The 27272-nt window shown below is 39.4% G+C and overlaps 1 protein-coding gene across 10 annotated transcripts; it reads left to right on the forward strand.

The window, feature by feature from the left end:
- The first annotated feature begins 2839 nt into the window (after positions 1-2839).
- On the forward strand, positions 2840-22293 carry LOC142365541 (heterogeneous nuclear ribonucleoprotein K). 10 transcript variants are annotated; one of them, XM_075446378.1, is made up of 16 exons: positions 2840-2931; positions 5599-5677; positions 5788-5866; positions 6753-6863; positions 8220-8276; positions 9712-9755; positions 10690-10762; positions 11925-12038; positions 13178-13306; positions 13833-14140; positions 14457-14511; positions 18226-18276; positions 20151-20172; positions 20247-20329; positions 20778-20947; positions 21736-22293. In XM_075446378.1, the coding sequence occupies exons 3-16, from the start codon at positions 5819-5821 to the stop codon at positions 21767-21769; spliced, it is 1299 nt and encodes a 432-aa protein (XP_075302493.1). In that variant the 5' UTR covers positions 2840-2931; positions 5599-5677; positions 5788-5818; the 3' UTR covers positions 21770-22293. The 10 variants fall into 10 exon arrangements, with proteins under 10 accessions (XP_075302493.1, XP_075302496.1, XP_075302497.1 ...); XM_075446382.1 differs by lacking the exon at positions 2840-2931 and adding an exon at positions 3086-3200 and having other exon boundaries at positions 21797-22293; XM_075446384.1 differs by lacking the exon at positions 2840-2931 and adding an exon at positions 3087-3200 and having other exon boundaries at positions 5788-5867; positions 6766-6863; positions 21797-22293.
- The last annotated feature ends 4979 nt before the right edge of the window (positions 22294-27272 follow it).

The following is a 27272-nucleotide window of genomic DNA, read 5'->3' on the forward strand; positions in this document are numbered from 1 at the left end:
ATAGTCTGCCGACTATTGAGTCTTCAATTCCGGCTTTTCACGGCATCAATAAGGTCACCTGCCTAGTGGACAAAGGGAAGGCGGTGGATGTAGTTTGTCCTGGATTTTAGGAAGGCTTTTGATACTGTCCCTCACAGCATCCTTCTGGACAAGTTGTCCAACTGTGAGATGAGCAGGTTCATGCTGCACTGGGTGAAGAACTGACTGAACGGTAGGGCTCAAAGGGTTGTAGTGAATGGGGCTACATCTGGCTGGTGACCAGGCACCAGCGGTGTTCCTCAGGGCTCAATTCTAGGGCCAGTTCTGTTCAATATTTTAATCAATGATCTGGATGCAGGAGTTGAATGCACCATTAGAAAGTTTGCTGATGATACCTAAACTGGGAGGTGCTGGTGCTGTCCCTAAATCAGGATTCTTCACCTGGTGTGGAGGACGCCAGTCAACACACTGAGTCAAAATATTTGTCTTTCTTGTTAGTCTGCAGAGTAGGGTGCCAGGCATTTAATAACAGCCAGCACACCTCTCAAACATATGGGGTCTTTTATACAAAATAGCAACAAAGAAGAAATTACACTAAAACAGTTGACTTGTACAAAAACTTGTTCACGCATGTCCCAATTTTGGTCCAGCTCATTATACTAGGGTGGTCTTACATTTACATATAAAGTCTCCTCCTAGGGGTGTGATTTTCAGTATTATAACTAAACTAAGGTAACTATAGGATACACTCTTACCTTGACTTTGTTTCAAATTCATGTACGTGTATCTAAACTGGCAACAAAGCAGAAATTTATAGTCTTTCTTATCTTGGGGCTTTCTGTGCTGTTCTTCAAAGTTTTGATTCGGCCAAGTTACACAAGCCTACGTAGTTGCTTAATTTGAAATCTCAAATAACTTTTAACCCTTTTCCTTTGACATCACTGGCAACTCTTGCGAGGGACAAGAGGCCTTGCAGAGGGATCAAGATAGATTGGAGCATTGGGCAATCATCAATGGCATGAAATTTAACAAGAACAACTGCCGGGTTCTGCACCTGGGACAGAGTAACGCCGAGTACAAGTACAGACTGGGAGAGATATGGCTGGAGAGCAGTCCTGCAGAAAGGGATCTGGGGATGCTGGTTGACAGCAGGCTCAGTAGGAGTCAGCAGTGCGCCCTGGTAGCCAAGAGAGCAAACTGCATCCTGGGGTGCATTAAAAACAGTATAATCAACCAGCCAAAAGAGGTGATTATCCCTCTGTATTTAGTGTTGGTGCAGCCTCACCTTGAGTACTGCGTGCAGTTCTGGGCCCCATAATTTAAGAAGGATGTTAAGGTCCTTGAATGCATCCAAAGGAGGGCAACAAGGCTGGTGAAAGGGCTAGAAGGCATGTTCTGTGAGGAGCAGCTGAGGACTCTGGGTTTGTCTAGTTTGGAGACAAGGAGGCTGAGGGGCGACCTCGTTGCTCTCTACAGCTTCCTGAGGAAGGGAAGTGGAGAGGGAGATGCCTAGCTCTTCTCCCTGGGATCCAGTGACAGGATACATGGGAACGGTTCAAAGCTGCATCGGGGAGGTTTGGACTTCACATTAAGAAACACTTGTTTACCAAGAAGGTAACTGGAAGAAGAAAGGTTCTCCTCCAACTGTATTTTGTTTGTTTTATTCCTATGAGTGCTGCTGTTCACACCCAGTCTACTTTAAAAATTGACCCAAGAAGTTATTCTCCCATCTCATTAGCATTGTTAAGAACAGAAGTGAGAAGCTCCATTTACAACACAAACAAGTTGGGATCTGTAAGTATTTGTACCACAGGGGTGATTTTTACACTTTAACACAATGAAAGCTTTGGAACTGACAACAGAAGACTAGCCTGAAATATCAATGTTGTCTAGAGACCCAGTCCAGGGTTTGGCTGCAATAGTACCAAGTTTTGGTGGTCATTGTCTTAAGAACATCAGTGGTTAATAAGCTCTAGCTTCTTGTTAGTTTTGGAAGTAGCTATGCACGTTTAAGTCGTATAACTGCATTTGGAAACTGTTTATCCCCTTAAGGGGGATGACCAAGGAGCTCAACCTCTCTACAGAAGTACACCAAAGAAAAATTACTGTAAGAATAGTTAAGAAACACAAGGCTTGTCTAGGACTAATGGACTAGTCCATTAGCTAAGAAAAAAAATACCCTGCCTTAAAGTTCTCCCCAAAACTCCACCACTTAGAAGAAACTTTACAGTTACTTAAGGGAAATAACCCATTTGTTTACTCATCAGCGGGTCTAATCCCGTGGGCCTCTTGTAAGGTAAGGACCAGCACATCAGGCCTTTTTCGGTAAGTTTCTCATCTCTGCTGCGCAGCCCTTAAGCAGCCTGTCACCCACTTGGCGCTGCTACTGTGTGCCAAGACCCCCAGGGGCGGTGAGGCCAGCTGCCACCCCGCATCCCTGCGGACACCGACGAGCTGTAGTGGACAGCAATGACCACTGAGGTGAGATGGCCCGCCCCACCACAGTCATATCGGGGACAGGACGCATTCCTCCCTACTCCTCAAACAGGCTGACTGAGCCCAAGCCCCTTTCCCCCGCACCCTACCCTCAGCCGACCCACCCCACACTTATCCGGGGCAAGGGCAGTGCCGCACGAGCGGATAGAACCAGCAGGGCAGGCCACCTCCCATCACCCGAGTTGCGGGTGGGAAGGGAGAATACACCCGCTCTCTGTACATAGCACCCCAAAACCCCGCGCAACCCAACAGCCAATAGGAGGCGTGGAGCCGCGCGCGCCTTTAAGCATCGCAAGAACCCCGCCCCGCCCTCTCCGGTGCTAAGGAACAAGCACAAGGCAGAGTTTTCACAGACGCCATTTTTTCCCCTAAAAAAAACTGAGGTCGTTCTCGCTCTCCTTTACCGCCTTCCATTGTCTCCACTGTTGTTACCACTCTTCTCGTTGCTCCTGTCAGGCAAGTAAAACAAACAACCTAGGCACACTGCGGCGGTGCAGGGTGAATCGCGCTTCTCTCCTCGTGACGCCCAGGCCTATCTCACCGTGGTCCACACGGAGGGCGGGGCGAACTAGAGGCCATCCCTGCCCTGACGGGCAGCTGCCTTACCCAACGGGGTCGTAGTGGGTCCCCACGGGGGGGGAGGAGAGGAGGCGGTTAGTCCAGTTGCTTGGCGGTGTTGGTGGTGGAAGTTGCTCGTTTTTCTCTTTCGTACGTGGTGGGTGCAGGTAAGCGCGGCTCGCGCGCGTAGTTGATGAAGGTGAGGAGGGGCTGTTGCGCGCGCTCGCGGGGGGGGGGGGGGGGGGGGGGCTAAGTCGGGATGAAGGAAGCGGAGTTGTCGATCGCGCCCCTCTCGACGCTGCTGTGTGACACAGTAACGCGGGAGGCCTGAGTCGCCGCCGGGCCTCAGGATTTTCGTGGACTCTCGCAAGGACAGCGCTCTTCCCCGCTGGCGGGGTGGTAGAATTGGGTAGGTCCGGGGACTGCTGCATGGAGAAGGAGGGGGCCGGGAGTGACGACTCCTTAGGTAATGTGGAGTAGGCTTGGCGCAACCTGCGGGCTCAAGGGGCCTCATCTGTCCTGAGGGAAGGGCGAAAAGGGTGATCTTCGTCTCTTGCCAGCAGCCGTCGCGCCTCGGCGACCTTAGTGCGGGCACAGTGGCCCAACTGGGGCGGCCCCCGGAGTGGCGATGGGGTGGAGGCCGGCTGTACTAGCGGGTGCGCGCTAAGGCCGAGGAGAGGCCGCTGCCGCCTTCCTGCGCCTACCCTGGGTAACTGTATGGAGTGAGTTTTGGGGAATTATGGCGGGCAGAGAGGAAGAAGAGGGAGGGCGCTCTCGGCTGCGGCCTGTGCGGAAGCGGCCGTGCCAAACCGATTAGGGAGCGCTCTGCAGCAGGGCTTGCTTTTAGAGGCGATCGCGGCGATGGCGAAGTTCTTGTAGCCGGACCGTTGCGCTCTGTCGGCCCCGCTTGAGCTGGGGTGAGGGGCGCCGAGTGCCTCCTTTGTGTCTCCCTGGGCAGAGTGGGAGAAATCTTGTGACCGCGTGGTGGTTTTTCGGCTCCCGGCTCCGCCTAGCAGTTGGTAGGCGCCATTACAGCGGCCGCCATTTCTGCTGGTCCCCGCCACCACGGAGGTGGGTCTCGGGTTGTGGAGGTTATGTAACGCTTCCTCTTGCCCCCGCCTAGGGAGTGAGCTGGGCTTCCGAGCGCGCGGTGGCGGCCGGCCTGCCTGCGGGAGCCGTGCGAGGGGTAAAGGTGAACGTCAACCCGAGCAGACTGCGGCTCGGCTTGAGCATGGGCTAGGGAAGGGGAGGTGTCTGGACGGGAAGGGCCGTTCGTCCCGGAGGGAGCGGGGTAGAGACGCGCCGGTATCTCCCAGCCTTCTACTCATATCCGTGGCCGCTTTATCCGTTCGATGTTTTTAAAAATATTGCGTTAGTCAGTTTAATCCCGCAAACTCGATTTACACAACAGAGTACAATAACTAATTGAGAGCATCTTGTCCTGAACACTATATTACACTTTGTTCCCCCGCAGCTCTAAAATTTTTGGGAGGGCCGTGAATAGAATAGAAGAGGGTCTGGAAGGGCTAGCCATTTGAACCTGGTGAAATTATCCCCCCCTCCGCGCTCTGGCGACGTCTGAGACTTGGCTATTCTTTAAGCGGCGCTTTTCTATTGGCTCAAATTAGGGACCTGGAAATACTAGCATGTGCTTGGGAAGGCGGTCTCTCAGCAGCGGTTGTAAAAGAGTGCATGCCTACTGGCAGTGCTTACTGTTTGCCTACATAAGCAGGGTAACTGTTACAAATTAACAAATGATTGAAAGGATGTTTTTAAAAGTTAAACTTTTTCTTCGTGGATACGTAAATGTCAACCGTTTGTTCAGGCTACGGAAGTTGAGCAATAAAATCCAAGGGGGAAAAATAGTATTCTTTGTTTGACTGTTATCTGTACAAATGAATTTTTTAAGAAAATGAGGTGCAAAATTGTTCTGCCTGGGCTTCTAATGTGTTTTACAGGTATTCTCACATGGACTTAAAATAGATCTTGAGGTATCTATTTCACAAAGTCAAAAAAAGTTCAGCTGCTTTTGAGATTCTTTGTGCACGTATGCAGAGGTTATACATAACTACAGTGTGGCATTTTTAACAGAATTTTTCTAGTGTGGCTTGTGTGTAATTTCTTTAGTTCATCTGTTATATTGAATGGAAAGCATGATAGAATGCCTGCTAGTAAGTTGATAGAGAACTTATAAAATTAATGCTGGTGATTATAATAACAATCTTTTAGTCTAAATTGTTTAGAAATAAACAATCAGCAAATTGATACATAGTGTCTATTAAAAAGGAAATTCAAGATATGTATTATATAACATGTTAAAAATAGGAACCAGATAGTTGTTAACTTTAAATATCTGAAAAACATTATCAGTAAATGTGTTTGCTTGAAAACTGAGCAAGTTCGGAATCATTCAGACTGTAATTGTTTATCTGTAAGTTCACAGACTTGATTATTATTTCTCCTCAAAAAGCTTTGCAGCAAAAATTCGGGTCAAACCCCCATTTTTAGTTGTAGCGATAATCAAACCTGTAATTGAACAGAGCCTGATCTATGCTGTTTTCATAGGCTTCTGAAGCAGTAGGCTGTTGGGTTTTGATCCCACCCAGAACACTTGAGTTTTGCTCTGCAAGTGTATATAAAACTGGTAAGTTCTAAAAGCAGGCATCTCTTTGTTTTTCCCTTTAGTACTATGTACAGCTTGCTTTTCCCCTCCCCTAGATGTACTAGCTTTTTTTTTTTTTTATTCTGCAACAGGTTTTATCTGCACCTCTAAGAATAAAAGGTAATGGAGACTGAACAACAGGAGGAGACCTTTACCAACACAGAGACAAATGGTAAATTTTTTAAAGGGCTATTTTGTTGGAGGGGGGCAGGACACAGACAGGACCAATCTTTTTATGTCTCAGTGTTTCTAACTATTTTGGAATGCTTTAACTGTATCAAATGTTTGTATTGGCAGTATTTTTTTGCATTTAATCTTTTAATTTTTAAGTGTCCCATATGATTTTATGTGATTTTTGTATCATGAATGCATAACTTTTCTTTGGGAGTATTTTAGGCATGGCATAAGTAACTAAAAGTTATAACTAAGTTATAACTAAGGATTTGAAAATATTTGATAGCTAAATACTCAGTACTCGTCTGGACAGTGTGATTATGTAAAAATACTGTCAGGTATATCTATTACTATATTTTATTTATTGCAGTTACTTTGAAGGAATGTGTGTATATATGTGAAATATCTCTAAATATTAGCTAAATGAAAAACTTTTTGGATATAATTAGTGAAGAAGAGTTAAGGCATTAGCATTGAGTTGATTCATGCCAGTTTTTCAAAACTGTTTGAAATACTGCTTTTCTGTTATTCCAACGGTATTTCAGTATTGGACAAACTACTTTTGATCTTTTGGGCTTTAAGGTTTTCCCAATTGTAAAAAAAAAAAAATACTAGGTAGGTGATGCAGCACTGCTTTAAACAACACGTAAATTTTTCACTGTTTGCAAAATTCTCATTTCGACTGTAGTTCATAGATTTGGAATGAGTCTTCAATAATTGGTTGATATGTAGACTGATGAAGTAAAAACCTTTTTCTGTGCTATAGATACTGATATAGGTGTCAGCGTTGGGCTAATAGGAGGGAGTGCTTCATTAGGAATATAGTGCACGATTTTAGTGTGACTTAAAAAGTTAAATATATATTTGTGTTTTCCCCCCTATGGACCTGTCTACAGGCAAACGTCCTGCAGAAGATATGGAAGAAGAACAGGCCTTCAAAAGATCGCGAAATACAGATGAGATGGTTGAATTACGCATCTTGCTTCAAAGCAAAGTATGCTTTTTCAGTATCGCTATGTTCCTGCTTATACCATTGCTTAAGACAGTGGTGACAAAGTGTATGTTGGGTTGTGTGGGTTTAGAAAGAATGTGTGCTTTATTTAAAATAACTTATTAGGAATATTTGTAAGTGTGCATGAATGATAGAAGTGTATTGTAATGGTATTATTTTCAATAAACTTTTTCAAGGATGAGTCTTTAATGATCTGTGGGACTTCTCTGATTTAAAAAAATGTAATCATTGAAAAAATAAAGCAATGGGAATTAGAAGCCACTTTTCTTATGTTTGAGTGGAATGTAATTGTTTCCAGGGGAATGACTGTGTATTAGTCTTTAGAAAGGAAGCAGTTCAGAGAATGATCAGCTTAGTGTAAATTAAATGAGAGACAAGATGAGGTCTTCCTCAGGATTTTAGTAGTTTTCTCAGATTTAGTAAATCCATATGTATTAACAGGAGGAAATACAGGGATTGCAATTGCTTCATTGACTAGTATAAATTGTCAAAGTATAATTGCTATTTACGGATCTCCTTTAGTGTTTCCAGTCATTACAGATGTTTGCACTGTCTGAAGTAACTCAGTCTTTTGTGTTGGGGCAGGGGAATGTTACCTTAACTCTGCGTGGCATTTCTGATGAATAGTCAAGTTGCATGGAATGCTGCAAAATGTTTGTGATGCTGTTAGCATCATGTATGAACTGCATAATAAAAGCAATAATTTTGCATGTAGTTCTTGAAATAGCCTGGTAAAAATGTAGTTTCACAATTGCCCGTCTTGAATATCTGAGTTTATTCCTGTCGATTTTATCAACTGGAGATTAGTGATTGTTTATATTGGCTTTACATTCTTCAGACTGTACCTACCTGAGTGGTCAGTCAAGTTACATATGTTTAAACCAGAAGTAGTATTTGAAATTATCAAATGTTTGGAGTGTGAAAGTGAAATTTGCAAACTTTTTTTTTTTTTAAAAGTGATCAAATAAATTAGGAAAATCCTTGACCTACATAACATGCATGGAATCCCATAAGGTATTTTTTCAGTCATACTCTAACTATGAGATAGTTTTAACACAGGTAGAATTGCCTAGAAACTTAAATTTGAAATTGAAATAATATTATTGAGTATTTTTATCTCTTTCCAAAATTTGGTGGTAAGAGCTGTTTTGACCTTTTTTTTCCCCCATGGTAAAACCATGTCAGTTTATATTTTGATTTAATTTGAACCTTCCAAAAGCAAAACAAGCCGCATCCCACAAGATAGTGCAGAAATTGATACATTGTTCTTAATCTTCAGTTCAAAAATGTAGTCTGTGCTGTATTAGCATAACATAACTTCTGAAAACTTTTTTCCAGAATGCTGGAGCAGTGATTGGAAAAGGTGGCAAAAATATTAAGGCACTTCGTACAGATGTGAGTATATATGATTTTGAATTAATTTAACACCCAATTCTTTGAGCACTACATTGAAAACTTGATTGCATACATTTCTAGAAATTGAGAAATTAAAATTATAAGTAATTTATAATGGTTGTTAGAGGAGATAACTTTAGTTTTTCAGTTTGTGTTGTAATTAAAACCCATCTTAAATTATGTGGGAGGAGAGGTTTATATTAAACCATTGGTTTCAAACAGGGTTCCTCTAAATTACACACTTCAAATGAGTTAACATCTTTAATTAAAAATATTGGCAAAGCTTAAAACCCTTAACTACCATTTCCCATATGTGTGAATCAATTATAGTACTATTGAAAACTATTGCATGTGGCTGACTTAACACAGATAGAGGAATTCTTTAACTTCCTTTAAAAAAAAAACAACCCTAAATGGTCTATCTGTTCTTACTTTAACAGCTTAGACATAAAGCACAAAAACTTATGTTAAGGTTTCATGATTTGAATACGGGTATGGAACAGTAAAGAAACATTTTATTTTGTTACTTAGAAGCATTTTTAAATGGTCATGACTTATTTACTTATTCATATTTTATAGTGGGTTGACTTGTGATTAAACTCATGTTCAGTGTAAATATTATGTATTTATGAAACTTGGCAATGCTTCTTAAATTCCATTTGTTTACACTCCTGTATTTAGCATCAACTACAATTTCAGCATTTTTTTCAAGCAGGACTGTGTTAAACACAATATTTTCTAATAAATCATTACAGAATCAGTTCCATCTAAGTTCACAAACTATAGCAACTAGAATTGAGGATTAAGCTGAAATGGTCAGGAATCGTACATATGCTCGCTAACTTTGGCAGCTAGTCTTTTTGTTTGTTTGTTTTAAGTAAATAAATACATCACCTAAGTCCAGATAATTTAATTGGTCTGGAATACTGACTTTCCCAACTTGCCCAAGGTTTCGGTAATATGGATCTCGGCATTTTTTGTGTCTGCATTCATGAGCCAGCCTGCTACTGAAACATCATTATGTTAAAAGTAAAGAGTAGTTTAGTCAGATAAAGTAACTCATTAAGATCCATACTGTTAAGCCACAGTCAATGTAGCAATCCATTATTGTGTTAGTCTTCAGAACAACTTAAGCTTGCTTCATTAACTGAGAGTCATGAGTATAGTTTGTATTAAATTAAAATTTATTGCTTTTCCCCCTTTTCCCTCTCCTTGTTTTTTTGGCCATATATCTCCGTTACCCATGTACTGGATCGACTTGCCCCTGCGTTGCCCACCATGACGTTGGCCCATCCGCCCCTGAACGCCCATGTGAAAACCCTGGTTGGCTATGCCCAAAAATGTGCTCGTTGCCAAACGGGTGCCATACTTGACAACTTCTGATTGAATACCCATGCCCAATGCCAACATCCACGAACGCCAATGACCAATGCAGTACAATGCAAGTGTTTCAGTCCCAGACAGCAGTGGCCCCGAGCGGTATGTCCCAATGGTTTATGCCTCACTGCCTGATTAGAAAGAGAGAAATGTATTTTATTACCTGCCTTTTATATAATTAAATAGTGTCCCCTTATAGACCGTGTATTTTTTTAAAGTTTTCTGTCTTATTTTTCCCATTAAGTCTTTTTGTCGCTGAACTTTTACGTGAGTTGGCCACCCAAACAATCCACTAATTTTATTTCAATGGAAGGAGCACAGCTTCAAGTGTTGCATATATGCTGCATTATAAATAAAATTGTTTCAAGAGTCTCTTGCTTTGTCTTTGTGGTCCACCTTGCTCCCCCTAACATTCTAACATTGTCTGTTCATAATTATTTCTGATGAAATACTGACTCTAGTTCACTTTCCTTCACTACTCATTTGTGTTATGTTTTTTTTTGTGGGGTTTTGGTTTTTTTTTAGTTTTGTTTTTCCTTGTATTTATATTCCTTTTTTGCAGAGCCCATTAGTAATCTGATTTCTAACTGGTCTCTCAACCTTACTCCAGATATAATGTTGACCACTTGCATATCCCCGCTTTTTCTACAAGAAGGTGTACCAGTTTTACCAATGTAATGGCGAGGGTATACTAAATTAGTCGTGGCGGGGAATGTGAATATTCACTTCTACTTTCAGTTCTGCGTCGATTTCTTGCCCACTTAATCTGAGCCCTTCCAAAAACTCTCGCTTGCTCGCTCTCACTCTCTCTAAGACCTACCTAGTCTTAAATTCATCATGCATATATATTGGGTGTAAACAAAGATGCATGTGTTGTAAATCCAGTGAACAGGTTTACTGTAAATGGGGAATATTAATTGTAAGATCTTCTGTGTAGTCAGTCTTGTTAGAATTTTGTGTATGATTATGAATACTAAACTTACTTTTACTACTTTTCCACTTTCTCCATATTTTCTGATGCTATGACCTCTAACAGCATCTTGAGTATAAGTGCAGATACAGAGACAATTGGAGAAATCCTGAAGAAGATTATCCCTACTTTAGAAGAGGTATGTCTCTCTTCTTCAGAGGTATAAATTTAGATTTTAAAACATAATTCTAGATGATTGTGTGCTGTTTTTAATGTGTTAAATTAGTGTCCTGGTTTCAGCTGGGATACAGTTAATTTTCCTCCCACTAGCTGCTGCGTTTTGGATTTAGTATGAGATGAATGTTGATAATGTATTGATGGTTTTAGTTCTTGCTAAGAAATCAAGGGTTTTTTTCAGTCTCCCATGTTCAGCTAATGAGCAGGTATGCAGGAGCTGGGAGGGAGCACAGCCAGACAGCTAGCCCAGGTTGGCCAATGGAAGCATTCCATACCATAGACGGCATGTTCAGTTTATGAATGGGGGTTGGCTGGGGGGAGCAGGAACCTCTTTTCCAGGAGTTCTGCGAAATCCGTGAGTTCCATGATCATTGCTCGGGGACTGGCTGCGAATTGGTCATCGGGCAGTGAGAAAAAAATTGTATTGTATATTGCTTGTTTTGCATATTTATTAGTAGTAGTATTAGTATTTCCTTTGTTGTCTTATTAAACTGTCTTTATCTCAACCCATGAGTTTTACCTTTTGTCCATTCTTCTCCCCATCCCACTGGGGGGGGGGGAGGAGAGGGGTGAGTGAGCAGCTATCTGGTTCGTAGTTGCCATCTGCTGGGTTAAATCACGACAATTAGAAAGTAAAACCCAGCCTTTTTTGAAAGGAGGCCTATAGCTCTCAAACTACGTGTTGGCAGGGTTTTTTTTTTGGTAGAGGACAGAGACAATCTCTTCTTAGAAAATCAGTATTTGGAACAGCTTACTCCCCTTCAAAGCACCTGTGTCCCGACTTGTTTATTCCCCAATTTGAAGTAGCTGTACTGTAGTTTCCGTACTGCCTTGGTTTTGTAAGCAAGTGTGTTTTGCTGTTTGATATCTTAAAATTTTCTACGATAATAATAAAAGAAATAAGGAAAACTAATTTGACATCACCTCATGTTGAGGCAAAGTACTTGAATAGGTGTGATTCTATCATAGCAAATACAGCATTACAGTTCAGCAGCAAATTAAGTCATACCATGGTGTTTGGAGAAAAACCTTAACAAAAAAACCCCAAAATTAGTATTTTGATTTTTCAATATTTTTTTTTTGCCTGACTAATATTTTATTCTTTCCTTGTGTGCATCTTGCAGTATCAACACTACAAAGGTAGTGACTTTGACTGTGAATTAAGACTTCTAATTCACCAAAGTCTAGCAGGAGGAATTATTGGTGTCAAGGGTGCTAAAATCAAAGAACTCAGAGAGGTACTGTTTCCTGTTCTTTTCAGATTCTGCTTTTATTCTGTAAACAAATTAGGTTTTTGTGATCATAAACAGTGAGTGTAAGCATCATCTGCAATACTTCTTTCAGAACATATTTCATACGTAATTTCCGTGTTCTGAGATCAATCTGAGTTACTTATTACAACTTTCTTGCAAAAAGTCATAAATAAAGTGGCTGTTGGTAATAGAGCCTAGGACTTCTTATAAAGTTTTAAAGCATATTAGCAGTAGAGTAATCTTTATAAATAAAGGATACTTTTAAAATTAAAATGCCATTCATCACTCCTTCTGGAAAGAACTGCTGTATAGACTATATTGGTGGTGTTGGACGAGGCAAATGGTTTAGCGTGGATGCATCTCTGTAAACTCTAACAATGATAATTTAATAGATGTTTGAATATCGCTATATATGAATATTGAAGTATGGGGTTGGTTTTTGGGTGGGTTTTGGGTCTTTTTGTTGTGGGTTTTGTTTTTTGTTAGGGGGATTGGTAGTTGGGGTATTTTGTTTTTTAAATTCTGCTTCCTTGAAGACCACCATTTCCTTTGTGAAGGAATGAGGTTTTGTTCTAAAAAGCCTAGTGGTCTCTCTGAATCTAGAGTGTTGTTTTCTATCCTTTTCTGGCACTGTGTCAAAGGTAATTCCAGGTCAGTTTAGGTGTAAGCTATTAGCTCTATGGACTGAGGAAGGTAAGATGACCAGACATAATCCTGGCAACATTACTGTCTTGCATCCAAAGCATGATTTTGACATACGAAGGTTTATAACCTGTAAGTTTATAATGAATGTGTTCCTTTTGCTAATATTTGATTAAATGACCGTGTAGATGAGCCATAATTGAAACATTTTTAAAATTGAACTTTTTTCATCTTCGCTGGTATTTCATACAAACTGATGTCATTGCAGGTCTTAAAAATATAATATCCAAAGATTAAATTTGTTGTAAGAACTCAGAAGCAAGCATTCACTTAAAATGACTGAAAGTTTAATGGTCTGGTTTGATTGTTTCTTTAAAAATGTTTTAGTGTGTCTTACTCATTTTGTTTTCAATAAGTTTATAACATTGTTTAAAATGCTTCTATTTGAAGATTTTGGGCGTTTTTTTTATTCTCTTCAACAGAACACTCAGACCACCATTAAGCTTTTCCAAGAGTGTTGTCCTCATTCCACTGATAGAGTGGTGCTTATTGGTGGAAAACCTGATAGAGTTGTGGAATGTATCAAGATTATCTTGGATCTTATTTCTGAGGTAATGTGTCTTAAACTTATTATTCATTCATTGGTATTCATGAAAGCGGGGATTATTTCGATGGAAAATTATATCTTTCCATTTCTATTTTGAATTCAGTCCCTCTTACTTCTCCAGTAATAAAATAAGTTTTGGACCATTAGCACCCTTGGAAATTATTCCTGTTTTTTAGAATTCGGGTGTACCCTATTGGAGAGGGAAGCCAGTTTTGGTACCAATGGACTGTTAGTCATGTTTTACATATCAGTAAAATAAGAAATTTTAAATTGGGGAGGAAGTGAGACAGATGTGCGTGCCACCAATCAGTAACAGCAATTTCTCTACCAAGTTCTTGGGAAGCATATCACCATCCCTGCCTTTCTTATCAGCATTGTGAAATCAAGAACGTATTCAGAATGTATAAATTAATATTTATACATTTAATATAGTAATTTAATATAGTAATTTAATGAAATATAATAATTGTAACAGTCAGTGCTAACCAGGGGGGAGGGGTGGTGGTGTTTTTGTTTTTTGTGTGTCTTAGTCTCCAATTAAAGGACGGGCCCAGCCTTATGATCCCAATTTCTATGATGAAACATATGACTATGGTGGCTTCACAATGATGTTTGATGATAGAAGGGGACGTCCGGTAGGCTTTCCAATGCGTGGAAGAGGAGGCTTTGATCGAATGCCTCCTGGTCGTGGCGGACGACCTATGCCTCCATCAAGAAGAGATTATGATGATATGAGCCCTCGCAGAGGACCTCCACCACCTCCTCCAGGTCGTGGTGGCAGAGGTGGCAGCAGAGCTCGTAATCTTCCTCTTCCTCCTCCTCCACCTCCTCGTGGCGGGTAAGCTGTTGCATAAATGCATTGTACAAAAATGTTGAGTAAAATTTGCTGAATTGTTCTCGTGTTTCCAGGACTTGTTTCACGCTCCATGTTGGTAGTGATTATGCAGGATTGAGTGTGCATTGCACCAGAGAATTTCAAAAAGTATTTGAATTTAATTATTTCTGCAATGTAGCAGTCTATCAGGACTATAGTCAGTAGTTCTGTAACTTTGTCATTCAGAAATTCATAGTTGTGTGCAAATCATGAAAACTTGAAGTAGAATATATAAATTAGTTTATAACGAGTCACGTGCTGCTGCTTTTTCTCATTTTAGAGATCTTATGTCTTATGACCGAAGGGGTAGACCTGGAGACCGTTATGATGGAATGGTAGGAGTTAAAATTCATCTTGTTTTGTTTAGTAAATACAGTTAGCGCTTTGAATATCTGAGGAAACTGTTCTTGAATATATTAAGTGTGGGGCATGTGTGCTTCTGATAAACTTTGATATCACCAAAATGTTTTGGCCATACAAATGGTCCCCCCAAGAAGACAAGTGTTTGGGGTGTACAGGGTATTTGGGATGTGATCTGCTGTGTGGTTTTGGTTTGTGGGTTTCTTTGGTTGGTTGTTTTCCCTACCTGCTATCAACAATGGAATAGAAAGTTGGTAGAGCACAGTCCCTGCAGGTTTTATTACACAGACCTTCTTTTAGACTTTTTAATCAGGTTGACAGAAATAGGAATTGGGAGGCTTTTCGGATCAAGAAAGCATGTCAGAACAATATTTTTCAACATGTTAGCAGAATTTAAGAGAACATGAATATCTAGAGAGAGCTCTAGTTGGTTTGGCAGATGATTGCTTTTTCAAATCAGTTCTTGTCTTTATGCCGGTTTCTATGTCTGCAAAAAAAATCTACTATAATTCCAAATGTTTTGTAGCCAGGGCCACTGATAAGTTGAGTTTTAAATTAAATTAGGTACGTTCAACCATGTTGGGGGGTGGGGAGAATTAAAAAAAGCTTAAAGATGCTCTTCCATGTTGTACTCTGAAAAGTGACTTCCTGGTAGTCATTTACTGTTGTATCCTTTTTCCTGGGAAGAGAAATCATAGGCATCTGGGAAATAAATCTCTGGTTAACAATCTTTTTTTCTCCTCTGGTTCTGTTTGGCACATTCCTTAAGATGGCAGGTTAGATGAGATTTTTTTTTTTTTTTTTTTATACTTTTCTTTTAAATTAATGGAAGTAAAAGAAGTGGAGAGGAGCTGTGAAATGGGCTACCTAAATGAGATTTACACATTGCCACCTCCTGGGAGGAAGAGGCAATTACTTCCAGTAATACATACTGGAAGTACATATTACAAGAATGTCAAAATGGGGGTGCCAGAAGCCTAGCAGAAATATTGAAAGACTTGCACTTAAAAAACAAACAAAAAAATCCCACCTCCCAAGAAACCCAATGCCAAAACCACCAAGTTGTCTATGCTACTCTGGATCTTAAAAAACTAGAAAAATCATTAACTGTTTCTCTAAGATCCCTTATTCATATTCTTATGTTTTCAAAGCTTAGTTTTTGTCTTTTCATGTTTGCAGCTGGTAAAACCAGTGTCAGGGCATATAAACAGAGCAGCCTTCCCTTCCTTGGGTATCTGGTTGAGTGCAATCTTCATCTTGGGCAATAGTATGTTCTAGTTCTGTTCCATTCCATTTAGAACAGCAAATCTATTTGAACTCTATTTAGTCTGACTTTGATCAGGTTGACCTTGGCTTTCTTGACATGAGTTTCTACAAATAAGTGGGAATCATCTCTGTTCGTCTTCCACGTTCTGAAAAGCAATTTTATTTCCTCCTCACAGTGGAGCTGCTCTTGGCTTTGGCTGCTTTATGCACGAGTTTCATAGCTTGTCTACAATGAGGACTGCTTTCTGACACAGATTGTATTTGATTTCTAGTTCTAGCTAGCTGTAATTCCGTTATCCTTAATTGTATAAGCAGATGAGAAGTCTTTCCGTGGATTGCAAGGCTGAAGCTGGAAGTGTGATTCCAGAAATATAAGGTCTTCTTGAGCTACTATGCATTTCATATAGAAACCATTCTCTAGCAAAACATTTAAACTTAGAGTAAACCACCATCATTGTGGTTTGTGAAATAATGCATGGGAAAGGCTACTTTCAGAGAGAAGGAACCATTTTACATAAATACATTAAAAGGCAAGAATAGATTCTCTTTTCAGACCAACATCTTGGAGGTGTTGAATCTACAGAAATCCTCATTTTCTGCCACTTCTCTGCTAGAGGCAGAAAAATTCAGTAGTCCAAGACTTGTAAGATGGTGATCCAAGACTGGATGGTGAAACTTGAATTTTCTGAGATGTGACAATACTGACAGCCTTGTAAATTCTAAGATGGGAGGGGGAAAAAAAAATTGTGTGTGTATGTGTATATATGTATATATATAAAATCTCTATTCTGAGGCATTTTACTGAAAGACATACATGCATCGTTTCTCTTATTAGAGTAGTTACAGCCCAAAATACATACCTCTCCAAATCAAATGTCTATGGACCATAACGGCTATTTTAATAACTGAGAAAACATGAATGCGTTTCCCCTACTTCTTTTTTAACACCTCCAATCCCCATGGGTGCTTTAGATACACAAATGCACAAAAACATACCGAGGGGGGGAAAAAATAAGGTAAAGTGCATATAAAGCCATTTAATTCCCCCCTCTTTTTTTAATGATCAATTCCTAAGGCTTTCAAAGTATTTTTAAATTGGAGTTAATTGAGAACTAAATCAGAATGTCTGTTTAAAAGTAGAGTGTATGTTCAGACATGTAATTTGGTTTTGCTTATTCAAATGATTCCTACTTCTTGATATTAATTAACATATATACATATGTGTATATACACATGTCTGTATAAGTACTTCAGTCAAGGTACATATACTAAAAAGAAAATTAGAAGTACTTCACGTTTAAGAGATCTGACATTAAGGAGCATGTAAAAAAAAATCAGTGAAGGAAAGATGTTTGACACATCTTATTTATCTATATAAATACTAAAAGAAATTAACAAAATTTCACTCTTATGGACCAATCCCTTAAAAATAAGGGAAAATTACAATAAGCAATTTGCCATCAGTTAGAATTACATGCATATTTTTTCATTAGATGTAAAAGTCAATAATTTTTTATTAGTACTATACGCTTTCTTATCCAGTCAGTGTTTCATTTGGTTTCTGTTTCATTTCCATTGGTTACCAGTAGTAGCTAGCACAAATGAGTCTATAGAGAAGAAAATTCTGTCATGTATCTTAAGTTATCCTGCACCTAGTATTTTAGGAACTGTTTTTAAATGAGCATTTATATTTTAACGTGCTATTCATGTTGTGTTGCACATTTTAACCCAGCAAAGGCTCAATAGTAATTTGAAGTGGATTCTACAAATCATATTTTTATAATTGTTTGTTGATTCCCCACCTCCCCCCAATGTTTGTAGAATTCTGGAAGAAAGAAATGCTATATATCACATTTAATTAAAAAAAGGGGTGGGACACGACAACTGGATTTCCACTATAATTAGGCAGTAGCAGATTGTTAGTTTAGCTATTGGCTATATGAGGTATATGGAAATGAATTAATAAAACATTAGAAGCTATATTCTTCTTGCTTGACCTGCTGTTGATATAGATGTATCAGTCACAGTTACTTGTTTTATTAAATGCCTTTTCTGGGTTTTTTTTTTATGCATGAGAGAAATAGAAGGTTTTGATATCTGAGAGTAACATCTCAAACTGTTTGAGCTCCCCTTAATTGCCTTACATTTATTGTAGGAGGAAAATCTGTTTACACTACAGAAACAAGGAAGAAAGAAGTGGGACCAGTTACAGTTCCCTTGCAGTGAAAGCAAAAGGGAATGAATCTTGTAACTGATCTATATCATGTACTTTTGAGTCTTTGTAGTAGTTTAAGTAGTGCAGAAAAATGTTTTTCTATATTGGTATGTATGTGTTTGCTTGCCAAGTTACCTATAAGTTTCCATGACGTGGACTTAATTTGGATTAATTTCCTCTTTTCCTCCTATTACGTTGTGCCTGGAAGATGATGCAGTGCCATGTGGATGCCTGTGATGACATGCAGCCACCAGAGTTGGTGAGTGTGCTTGTACTTTTATTTGACTGGTTTAATACTTGATTTTTGAGAAAAATCATTTGAATTGGTTAAGTGATAACTGGAATTTCTTGAGATTGAAGCTTGCACCTATTGAAAAATCCCTAAAGCTGTCCTTCTAACTCAGGTTATTAGCAGTTTATCCTGAACAGCAAATCCTATACAGGCAGTTAATGTTCCACAATGGAAGTATGCAGCAGCCACAGCCCAGAGAGAGACGCTTTTCTGTTGTATTACCTCTTTTGTACCTTATTTTAGCGTTCTAAATTGTAACTTTCATTGTAACTCTTGCTTTTCGACACCCTGTAGGTGCATCTATTTAGAAATATGTTTTATGTTAACTTCATCATGTTGCGTTTTCTCCTGTTTCAAACAAGGAATGTTAAAAATAATTCTTTACTTATAGTTATGGATAAACTATTATGTATTACCTATCCATATATTTGAAAGTATTCTATTTGATTCGTGTTTATCAAACTTCTTACTATTAGGAGGTTTAGGAAGGAAAGTTCAAAAGGTGTCAGCAAGTGTTTATGCTGTCTAGAAGATGGCAAAGTGCTGCCAGATATTAAATGTTAGTTTCTAGCTTACATAAACACTGCGGTTATAATTACTCATCTACTGTAAAATTCATTTGCTCTCTTGTAGTCTGGGGAGGAGAAGCAGAAGAAAGGTTCAAGAAAAGGACTGTTCATTAAAACAAGTTAGCCTGAAAAAGGGATTCCCTGTGCAAAATATCAGCAGAAATAGATGGCAGAGTATGTGTGTGGAATATGCAGCTCTGATCAGCCTCTGAATTAAGTTCTAAGCAGTGTCCTTCATTCTTTTGTATTTTGCACTCCACTACAAGCTCTGTTATGTTGTATTATGGTCTGTATTGCTAAGCAATGTGATTACACAACACAGGCTGCTTAGAAACAGATGATCAACTGAACAATTTTTTTCTGAATAGCTTCTGTTTTGATGTGGCTCCAAAAAATTAGCAGGTAAATTGTTTTTTTGGAAAAAGCTATTGCATTACAACTTCTGCAAACAAGTAATTCACACAAATTCCTGTATTTCTGTATTTCAGTGATAGAAGTTGAATTCTAGAGAAGCATGCACATCTATTCTCTGCTTCTACAGGAACATATTAAAATGGGTGTTTGTGCATTTAGAAGGCATTAGATCAAATTAAGCACTTGATATCAAGTACCACTCTACAAATCCTGAAAATGAAAGCAGTCAGGAGTGCTGCATTGCAGTGATTTGAATTTGTTATATGGTAGTTTAGCAGAACAGTAGTAATGAGTGTCATGATTGTCCCTTCTAAGATACAAATGATTGTAGCATAGTCTGAATGGAGAGACCAATTATAAAGGTGTTATTAGAGTTAACTTGTTTTTTCCTCAAGATATAGATAGAGTAGGAGGCTTGACAGTTACCAGGGAAATGTCTTGTCCCAGACTGAGACTTTAATTTCTCCTGAGCTGTATAGGTAGTAGTAATTAGACTCAACTTTGATCTTTTGATTTGAATGTTAGTTTAGTCCAAGGGTCAGGGTCGCCATCAAGAGCTGTTTACCAGCTGAATTGATAAGGTTGCTTGGTAAATTGATATGGCTGGATCTTGATGACTTATTCTTACAGATTTTAACAAAGCAAGCACAGAGATTCTCATGAGATATTCTCCTTCTCTCTCTTGTTCCTGGTCTGCTCTCTTCCCCAGTTTGCCTTTAATGACACTTAGATTAAGGTTGTGGGTTAGGATTTTTGCATAAAATAGGCTCAAAGTTAACAGTATGATACTTGATGAAAACATGTTAATGAATCATGGCTATTTGCTTTTTAAGGGTCGTCTTTCTCTTTTTCTTATAGTTTGAGGGTGGCTCTGGATATGGTAAGTTTTTATAGAGAACTTTGACATGCACTTCATTTAGTCTGTAAGAAGCTTGATGCATACGTTTAAATCAGACTATTCTTACACAGGGGGCCGTGGTTCATATGGAGATCTTGGTGGACCCATCATCACAACACAAGTAACAATTCCCAAAGATGTAAGTGAAGCTGACTTGCTTTCTACTTGTGTTTAAATAAATAAAGTCACAGCTTTTTCTTAGACCTGTGTAAGTAAATCGGAAGTATTTAGGATGCTTGACAAGTACTTTTAATGGAAAGCAAGTGTTTCTAAATCACTGAAAGCTTATTCTTAAGGATGTTTGTTTTGTCTTCGCTTTAGAGATGCACTGATCTATTCTTTTAATTGTTAATATTCAGTGATAGAGATGGTCTACATAACTTGTTTTTACAAACAAGCATGGAGTTCTTCCAACTTTATTCCACCTGTGTTTATATAATAAACGTTACAGAGGATGTTTTGAGGCTGTAAAAGAGTAACCTTCCATTGTAACACTTAAAACTAAATTGATGGAAGCTACTTGAGCAGTACTGTGTTTTTGCAGAGAAAGTTATATCAAGAAATGAATGCTTTATTTTCTCCCCTAGTTGGCAGGATCTATTATTGGAAAGGGAGGCCAGAGAATCAAACAAATACGTCATGAGTCAGGAGCTTCAATCAAAATTGATGAACCATTAGAAGGCTCAGAAGACCGAATAATAACTATTACGGGAACACAGGACCAGATACAAAATGCTCAGTATTTACTGCAGAACAGGCAAGTTGAATCTTAATGCTGTCCTTACTCTCAATTTTAAACTGACCTTCCTACTACTACATTCTAAAGCTGCTCTTCTCTGCAATATACTTTTTAGAAGGCAGAATTTAAGTAACTGTTGAACCTAACTTCTCCAGTGGTAGTTCTGCCTTGATTCTCTTATTTTCTTTTTTTCTAACTAAAATGAAGATTCCCTCAAAACTAATCTTGATGGAAGACACCTTAACCAAGCAGTCCTCTCATTTCTCTGGTGAAAATTGCTGCAAAAAAACTACTTGTAATAAATTATGTAGAACCTGTAGAAAATATAGAAGATTTCAGTGGATGTTGGTCTAGTTCTGTGTGGAAGACTAGTGATTTTGTTGTTTTTAGATAACTTAACTGACAACAAATCACAGTCTGCCATATGGCACAGACCATGCCTCTACAGGACAAGTTGAAATCAATTGGTGCTGTTATGCAGCATTTCGCACCTTGCTGGAATTACTTTCTCTTCTGCCAAATATTAACAGTTTTGGACTTAGTTTGCTTAGTTTTGCTTTAACAACATGTTGACTATTGTAGCATTTGTTAAACATTAACTTGAATGCTTGGCTTTAGATTACTAATATTTAAATGTGCTTTAAAAATTATATGCCTGTAATTATTGGCCATTAATCTTTTAAAATTATTTACTTTTAAATGTATTGAGAATTTGTAGTTTAATCTTTAAGAATGCCATTGTGAATATTGATGCAAGATGTATGGTCAATCATTCTAATACATGCTTTTTTCTTTTTCTTTTATAGTGTGAAGCAGTATGCAGATGTTGAAGGATTCTAATGCAAGATTATTTTTTCTTTTTTATAGTGTGAAGCAGTATTCTGGAAAGTTTTTCTAAGACTAGTGAAGAACTGAAGGAGTCCTGCAACTTTTTTTTTTTTTTTTTTTTTTTTTTTTTTTTAAATACCTGCTTCTGTTTAAAAAGCCAACATTCCTCTGCTTCATAGGTGTTCTACATTTGAGGTGTAGTGGAATCTGCTGTTCACCAGATGTAATGTTTTAGTTCATTACAATTATTTGGGGGAGGGAAAGGCCGCACAAGACTTAACACTGAAATTTTGAAACAGCAGCAGAGAGTGGATTTTATTTTTGTTCATTGTTGGTGGTAAATTGTAATGGGTTTTCTGTAACTATTATGAACACTCTGCTTTATGTACACTGTAATTTTTTTTTTTTTTTTCTTTGAAGGGGGAGAAGACTGGTCATCCACATGTCCCTGGCATCCTTTGAGAGCAGTGTGCAGAATGTAATGCTCTTTTTTTAAGATATGTTTTATGATTTTTAAATAAATTTAGTGAACCTATTATTGGTGGTCATTTTTTTTATATACGTAAGGTAATATCCAAAATTGATACACACACACACACACACCCCCCACCCCAACAAGAAAATGCATAAATGAAAGTTGCTGTTAAGCTTGCTCTCCTGCTTCTTTGATATAGATGGAGTTACATGGTTTTGGCAAATTAAAGAAACTGTGGAAATGGTGGTTTGGCTTTGCTATTTTGGGGAAAAAAGTACAAAAATAGTAATGCAAGCATTGTGTGACATTTGACCCTTTTTGCAAGTTTTTGGCCCTATTTGCAGTACATATATATATCAGTGAAGGTATATAAATAAAATATTTTAGAAGTTTATGATGCCACTGAGTTAACAGTGATTTAAATACGCTTGGTTCTAGACAGCTTGCTTTTAAAGCAAATAACAATGTTAAAAATAGCAGTTGGTGTATCATTAATGAATGAATGAATTGTAGTTTTCAGAGCTTTCATTTGTGTCAGGTAGAAACTTTTATGAATTGAAAAATTGGCAGTATCTAACTTGATTTTCAGTGTATACTTAAACTTGTTTGGTTTCCCTGTTGCTTGTTGAATTCCATAGGAAATATTTGTGAGAAACTAAAAACATCGAGTACCTCCTGGATATTTTATGTAATACCTTGACATTTGTATTTATAGTTTACAAGTTTTAATTTCACTTCCTAAATAAAAACTTTTTTAAAATGCAAAATAACTTTGTAAAGCTGAATGTGATTGATCCGAATTAAGTGGATTCTTTCAGGTGGGGGGGGTGTCTGGAACATTTTACTTTTCTCATCTTTTTGAACCATATGGAGTAATTCCTGTCATAATAAGGAGCTACACTTACAATGGAATGGGAAAGGGCCAGGAGGGAATAGGTGACCTCCTTAGCAGAGCTATAATCAATCCTTAGAAAACAACCAGAGCCTGCTTTTGTCTAGGGCAATGAGTATGGCAGTTTTCCTGGTGAATAAACATACTTGTAGAATTGGCACTTCCTAGAATCGTAGACCTCTAAGATCATCAAGTCCAACTTACAACCCAACACCACCATGCCTACTAAACCATGTTCTGAAGCGCAATATCTATGTGTTTTTTGAACACCTTCAGGAATGGTGACTCCACCACTTCTTGGACAGCCTATCCCAGTGCCTGACCACTCTTTCAGTAAAGAAATTTTCTTTAATACCAATCTAAACCTCCCCTAATGCAACTTGAGGCCATTTCTTCTCGTCCTACCGCTAGTTACCTGGGAGAAGAGACCAACACCTGCCTAGCTACAACCTCCTTTCAGGTAGTTGCAGAGAGTAAGAAGGTCCTCCCTCAGCCTCCTCCGGACTAAACAGCCCCAGCTCCCTCAGATGCTCCTCATCAGACTTGTTCTCTGGATCCCTCACCAGCCTCGTTGCCCTTCTCTGGACACACTCCAGCACCTCAATGTCCTTCTTGTAGTGAGGGACCCAAATCTGAACACAGTACTCGAGGTGCGGCCTCACCAGTGCCAAGTACAAGGGCACAATCACCTCCCTCCTCCTGCTGGCCACACTATTCCTGATACAAGCCAGGATGCCGTTGGCCTTCTTGGCCGCCTGGGCACACCGCTGGCTCATGTTCAGCTGGCTGTCGACCAACACCCCGAGATCCTTTTCTGCTGGGCAGCTTTCCAGCCACTCCTCCCCAAGCCTGTAGCATTGCATGGGGTTGTTGTGACCAAAGTGCAGGACCCAGCATTTGGCCTTGTTGAACCTCATACAGTTGGCCCATTGATCCAGCCTGTCCAGATCCCTCTGCGGAGCCTTCCTACCCTCAAGCGGATCAATGCTCCCACCCAATTGGGTGTCATCTGCAAACTTCCTGAGGGAGCACTCAATTCCTTCATCCAGATCATTGATAAAGATGTTAAACAAGACCGGACCCAAAACAGCCCTGGGGAACACCACTCGTGACTGGCCACCAGCTGGATGTGACTCCATTCACTACTCTCTGGGCTCGGCCATTCAGCCAGTTCTTTACCCAGTGAAGAGTACACCCATCCAAACCATGGCTAGCTAGATAACTGCCTCTTCATCCTGATTTGGTGGCATATAACAGACTCCCAGCAGGATGTCTGCCTTGTTGGCTTTCCTTGGGAAAGGCTGAACGTAAATTAAATGGAGAAATCTGCAACCTAGAAAAAGGTGTCGGACAAAATGTAAATGAGTTAAGAGAAAAACATGAGTGCAGGATTTTTGTCTATGCACTTCTACATTGTGTATGTGCAGATGATTTGTGGGGTTGTATTTTTAAAATATTTTAGGGGGAGGAAAGCTGCACAAGTGTCAATATACTAGACAATAATGTGTTTTGTTTTTTCTTTTTAATGATTTGCATCTTTTAAGAAGCTAACCTAGTCTTACAAAGAAGTTGAGCACTGCTCTAGCTTTAGTAGGGTTTTCTTTAAGGTTTCCTTAAAACCAGCCATGTATGATTTGAGATGAGCCTAAGGGATTCCTGTTGTAAAAGGAGCTGTGGATTTGCATCTTATGTCTTTGCCTCTGTCTCCACCCCTCTTTCCCCTACTGAGTTACGAAAAGCTGCCTGTCTCTTGAGTAGTACTGGGGTTTTCTGCTAGGGGAGGGATGTAGGGGAATACTGGTAGTACAATAGTCCTTACACTTGTACTTCAACAATAGTTTAGTAATACAGACTGTACAAACTGAATCCATTTATTCTTTATGAAAATGATGCCGTGAAAAGCCGGAGTTGAAGACTCAATAGTCAGAAGGCTATTAAGCAGGTATTCTTTATTATGGCGCCAGGCACACAGGGGATCTCTCCTCCAAATATGTGCACCAAACACCCTGTCATTTCAGGTTAAATACAATCACAATATACATATTCATTATATTTCCAAGAAATGCTTAGCATATTCATGACTTTTCTGAGAACTAATTAGCATATGTTAATGTCTTTCACGCATGTCTGTTAGCATCCTCGGGTGGTCTTTGGGGGTCTTCAGATGAAGGCTTGTACTCCTCATCGCAGTGTCCGCTGGTTGACCTTTGTTTCTGCACAAACTCAGTTCTAAGATCAGTATACCGTGTCCTTCCAGGTTGTTTTGCTCTGGTCTTGTTGCCCTCTTGGTGCCTCTTTATCTCTGTAGCTTGGTGCATCTGCCCCTCCCAAGGCCAAGCTGTCTGGAGTAGAATTATTTAGGAGTCTCTCTATCTTAGAGCTTTCCTGTCCCCCCCAAAACAGCAAGTCAAGTTTGTCTAAGTAGCGTTACTTAGGAGCCTCTTTACCTTAGAGCTTTCCTGTCTTCTCAAAACAGCAAGGATCTACTTTAGTTTAATTACAATCACTCTAGTAAGTGGAAATTTTACATTTACGGGTATCAGAAGCCTTTTTTTAAAGGCTGACTGCTATGTACAGAAACTGCTAGATTTGAAACGTAGCACTTAAGGCATGGGTTCTGTAGCACCATTCATTGTTAGGTGCATGTTTCTGTACATTATGTCTGAAATTAACTTAAAATGCCTAGAAATCATTATTTTTTTGACTGCTTGGTGCATGAGTTGCCAACCATTGCACAGCCAGAAAAGGCTAATGTGTGTGTTTTAAGTAGGTTTGTATGACCCCATTAAGTCAAAACCAATGTTACATTATATTGTATAAGCAATCTGCAGTTCATTTTAAGGGAATGATATTACTATAAAGCTGTGAGCTGGTTCGTGGAGCTCGCAGGCAGGCACTACTAGCACGACAGCCTACCCCTCGTGCCTGTCCAGTGGTGGGCGATGCAGTTTCCCCTGCACCACTCTAGAAGGACAGGATGATGTGGCATCGTTGAGGAGCTGGTGTTTGTGGGGTTTATGAAGGGTTGTTGCATCCTTGATAGCTGCTTTCCTGTGCCGGTAAGGAAGGGGAAGAGTAGTTTCGGTCGTACCAATTATTGCTGCCTCCTATTGACGACCTGACTGCAGAAGCAAAGGCTGTGCTGGAGTAGGCCAGGGTAAGGCAGTCGGGGTGCCAGGCGGCGGGGGAGGTGTGCTGTGGGATGCTTCCCGTCAGTGTCCCCGCGGGGTGGGGAGGAGACGTGAAGGAAAAGACAGCCTTGAAAATGTCTTCTAATGAAAATGCCTTCTTGAAAATGTTTTCTACCCTCAGACATGAGGCCAAGCATGGTGCCATTCGCGTTCCACACACACCAACCCCCCCCGGAGTCTGCCAAGTTCATAGCAAACAGCAGCTACATGTCTTTGTGGACGTCTTATTTGTGACTCTCAATTTGATTATTTCCTTCTGTTAAAAAGACTTTAAAAGATGTCTGTAGTCAGCTGTTCATGGCTTCTACTATTTCACATATATTCTTAAAATAAATTTCATATTTTCACAATAAATGAGAATACCATGCTTAAACCAAGAATCCTCTCGGTCGATCTAGTAGTACTAAAGCAGCTCCACTAAATCTGAAAAAACATATGCTTCTGAAAACAGTATTCTAGTACTCACTGTTGTCATTTTGTAAGAACAAAATCTGTAGGTTTAGATGGAAGTTTTAATTAAATTCTTGTATATTTGTGTGTAAACTAAGAGGAAGTTTGTATGAAGATACTTTTTGTAAATGCACAATGATTAGGAGCTAAGGTAAAACATAGGTCTATACTAATGACTGTATTTGCCTGGTATGCTATGTGAATACCTTGCTGAAATATGAGGACTAAGCAGATGAGAAAAAATTACATGCAGTCATGGTACCTTTCTTTCTGTATGTTGGAAATTGTTATCTATAGAAGGGTACACTGTACAAACACAAATTTAGTTTTAAGCAATGATTTGAGTGTGATCATCGCTTAATACTTGGTTGTTCTTAAGAGTTAACAGACTTTTAAGTTTTAGTTGTAGTATGAATGCTATCATCTGTAGTAGGTCACTCCATTAGATCTTTGTTATAGTTTGGCTGCGGCCGGCAACAAAAGCACCACGCGGCCGCCCCTCCCCCC

This window comes from Opisthocomus hoazin, chromosome W, assembly GCF_030867145.1.
Source record: "Opisthocomus hoazin isolate bOpiHoa1 chromosome W, bOpiHoa1.hap1, whole genome shotgun sequence".
NCBI classification, from domain to species: Eukaryota; Metazoa; Chordata; class Aves; order Opisthocomiformes; family Opisthocomidae; genus Opisthocomus; species Opisthocomus hoazin.

Bases quoted from the DNA above. Each gene is read 5' to 3' on its own strand.
- LOC142365541 (XM_075446378.1), top strand. From the start codon at position 5,819: ATGGAGACTGAACAACAGGAGGAGACCTTTACCAACACAGAGACAAAT. The intron at 14,141-14,456 runs GTAAGCTGTTGC...TTCTCATTTTAG, and splicing joins CCTCCACCTCCTCGTGGCGG to AGATCTTATGTCTTATGACC. The intron at 20,948-21,735 runs GCAAGTTGAATC...TTTCTTTTATAG, and splicing joins CAGTATTTACTGCAGAACAG to TGTGAAGCAGTATGCAGATG.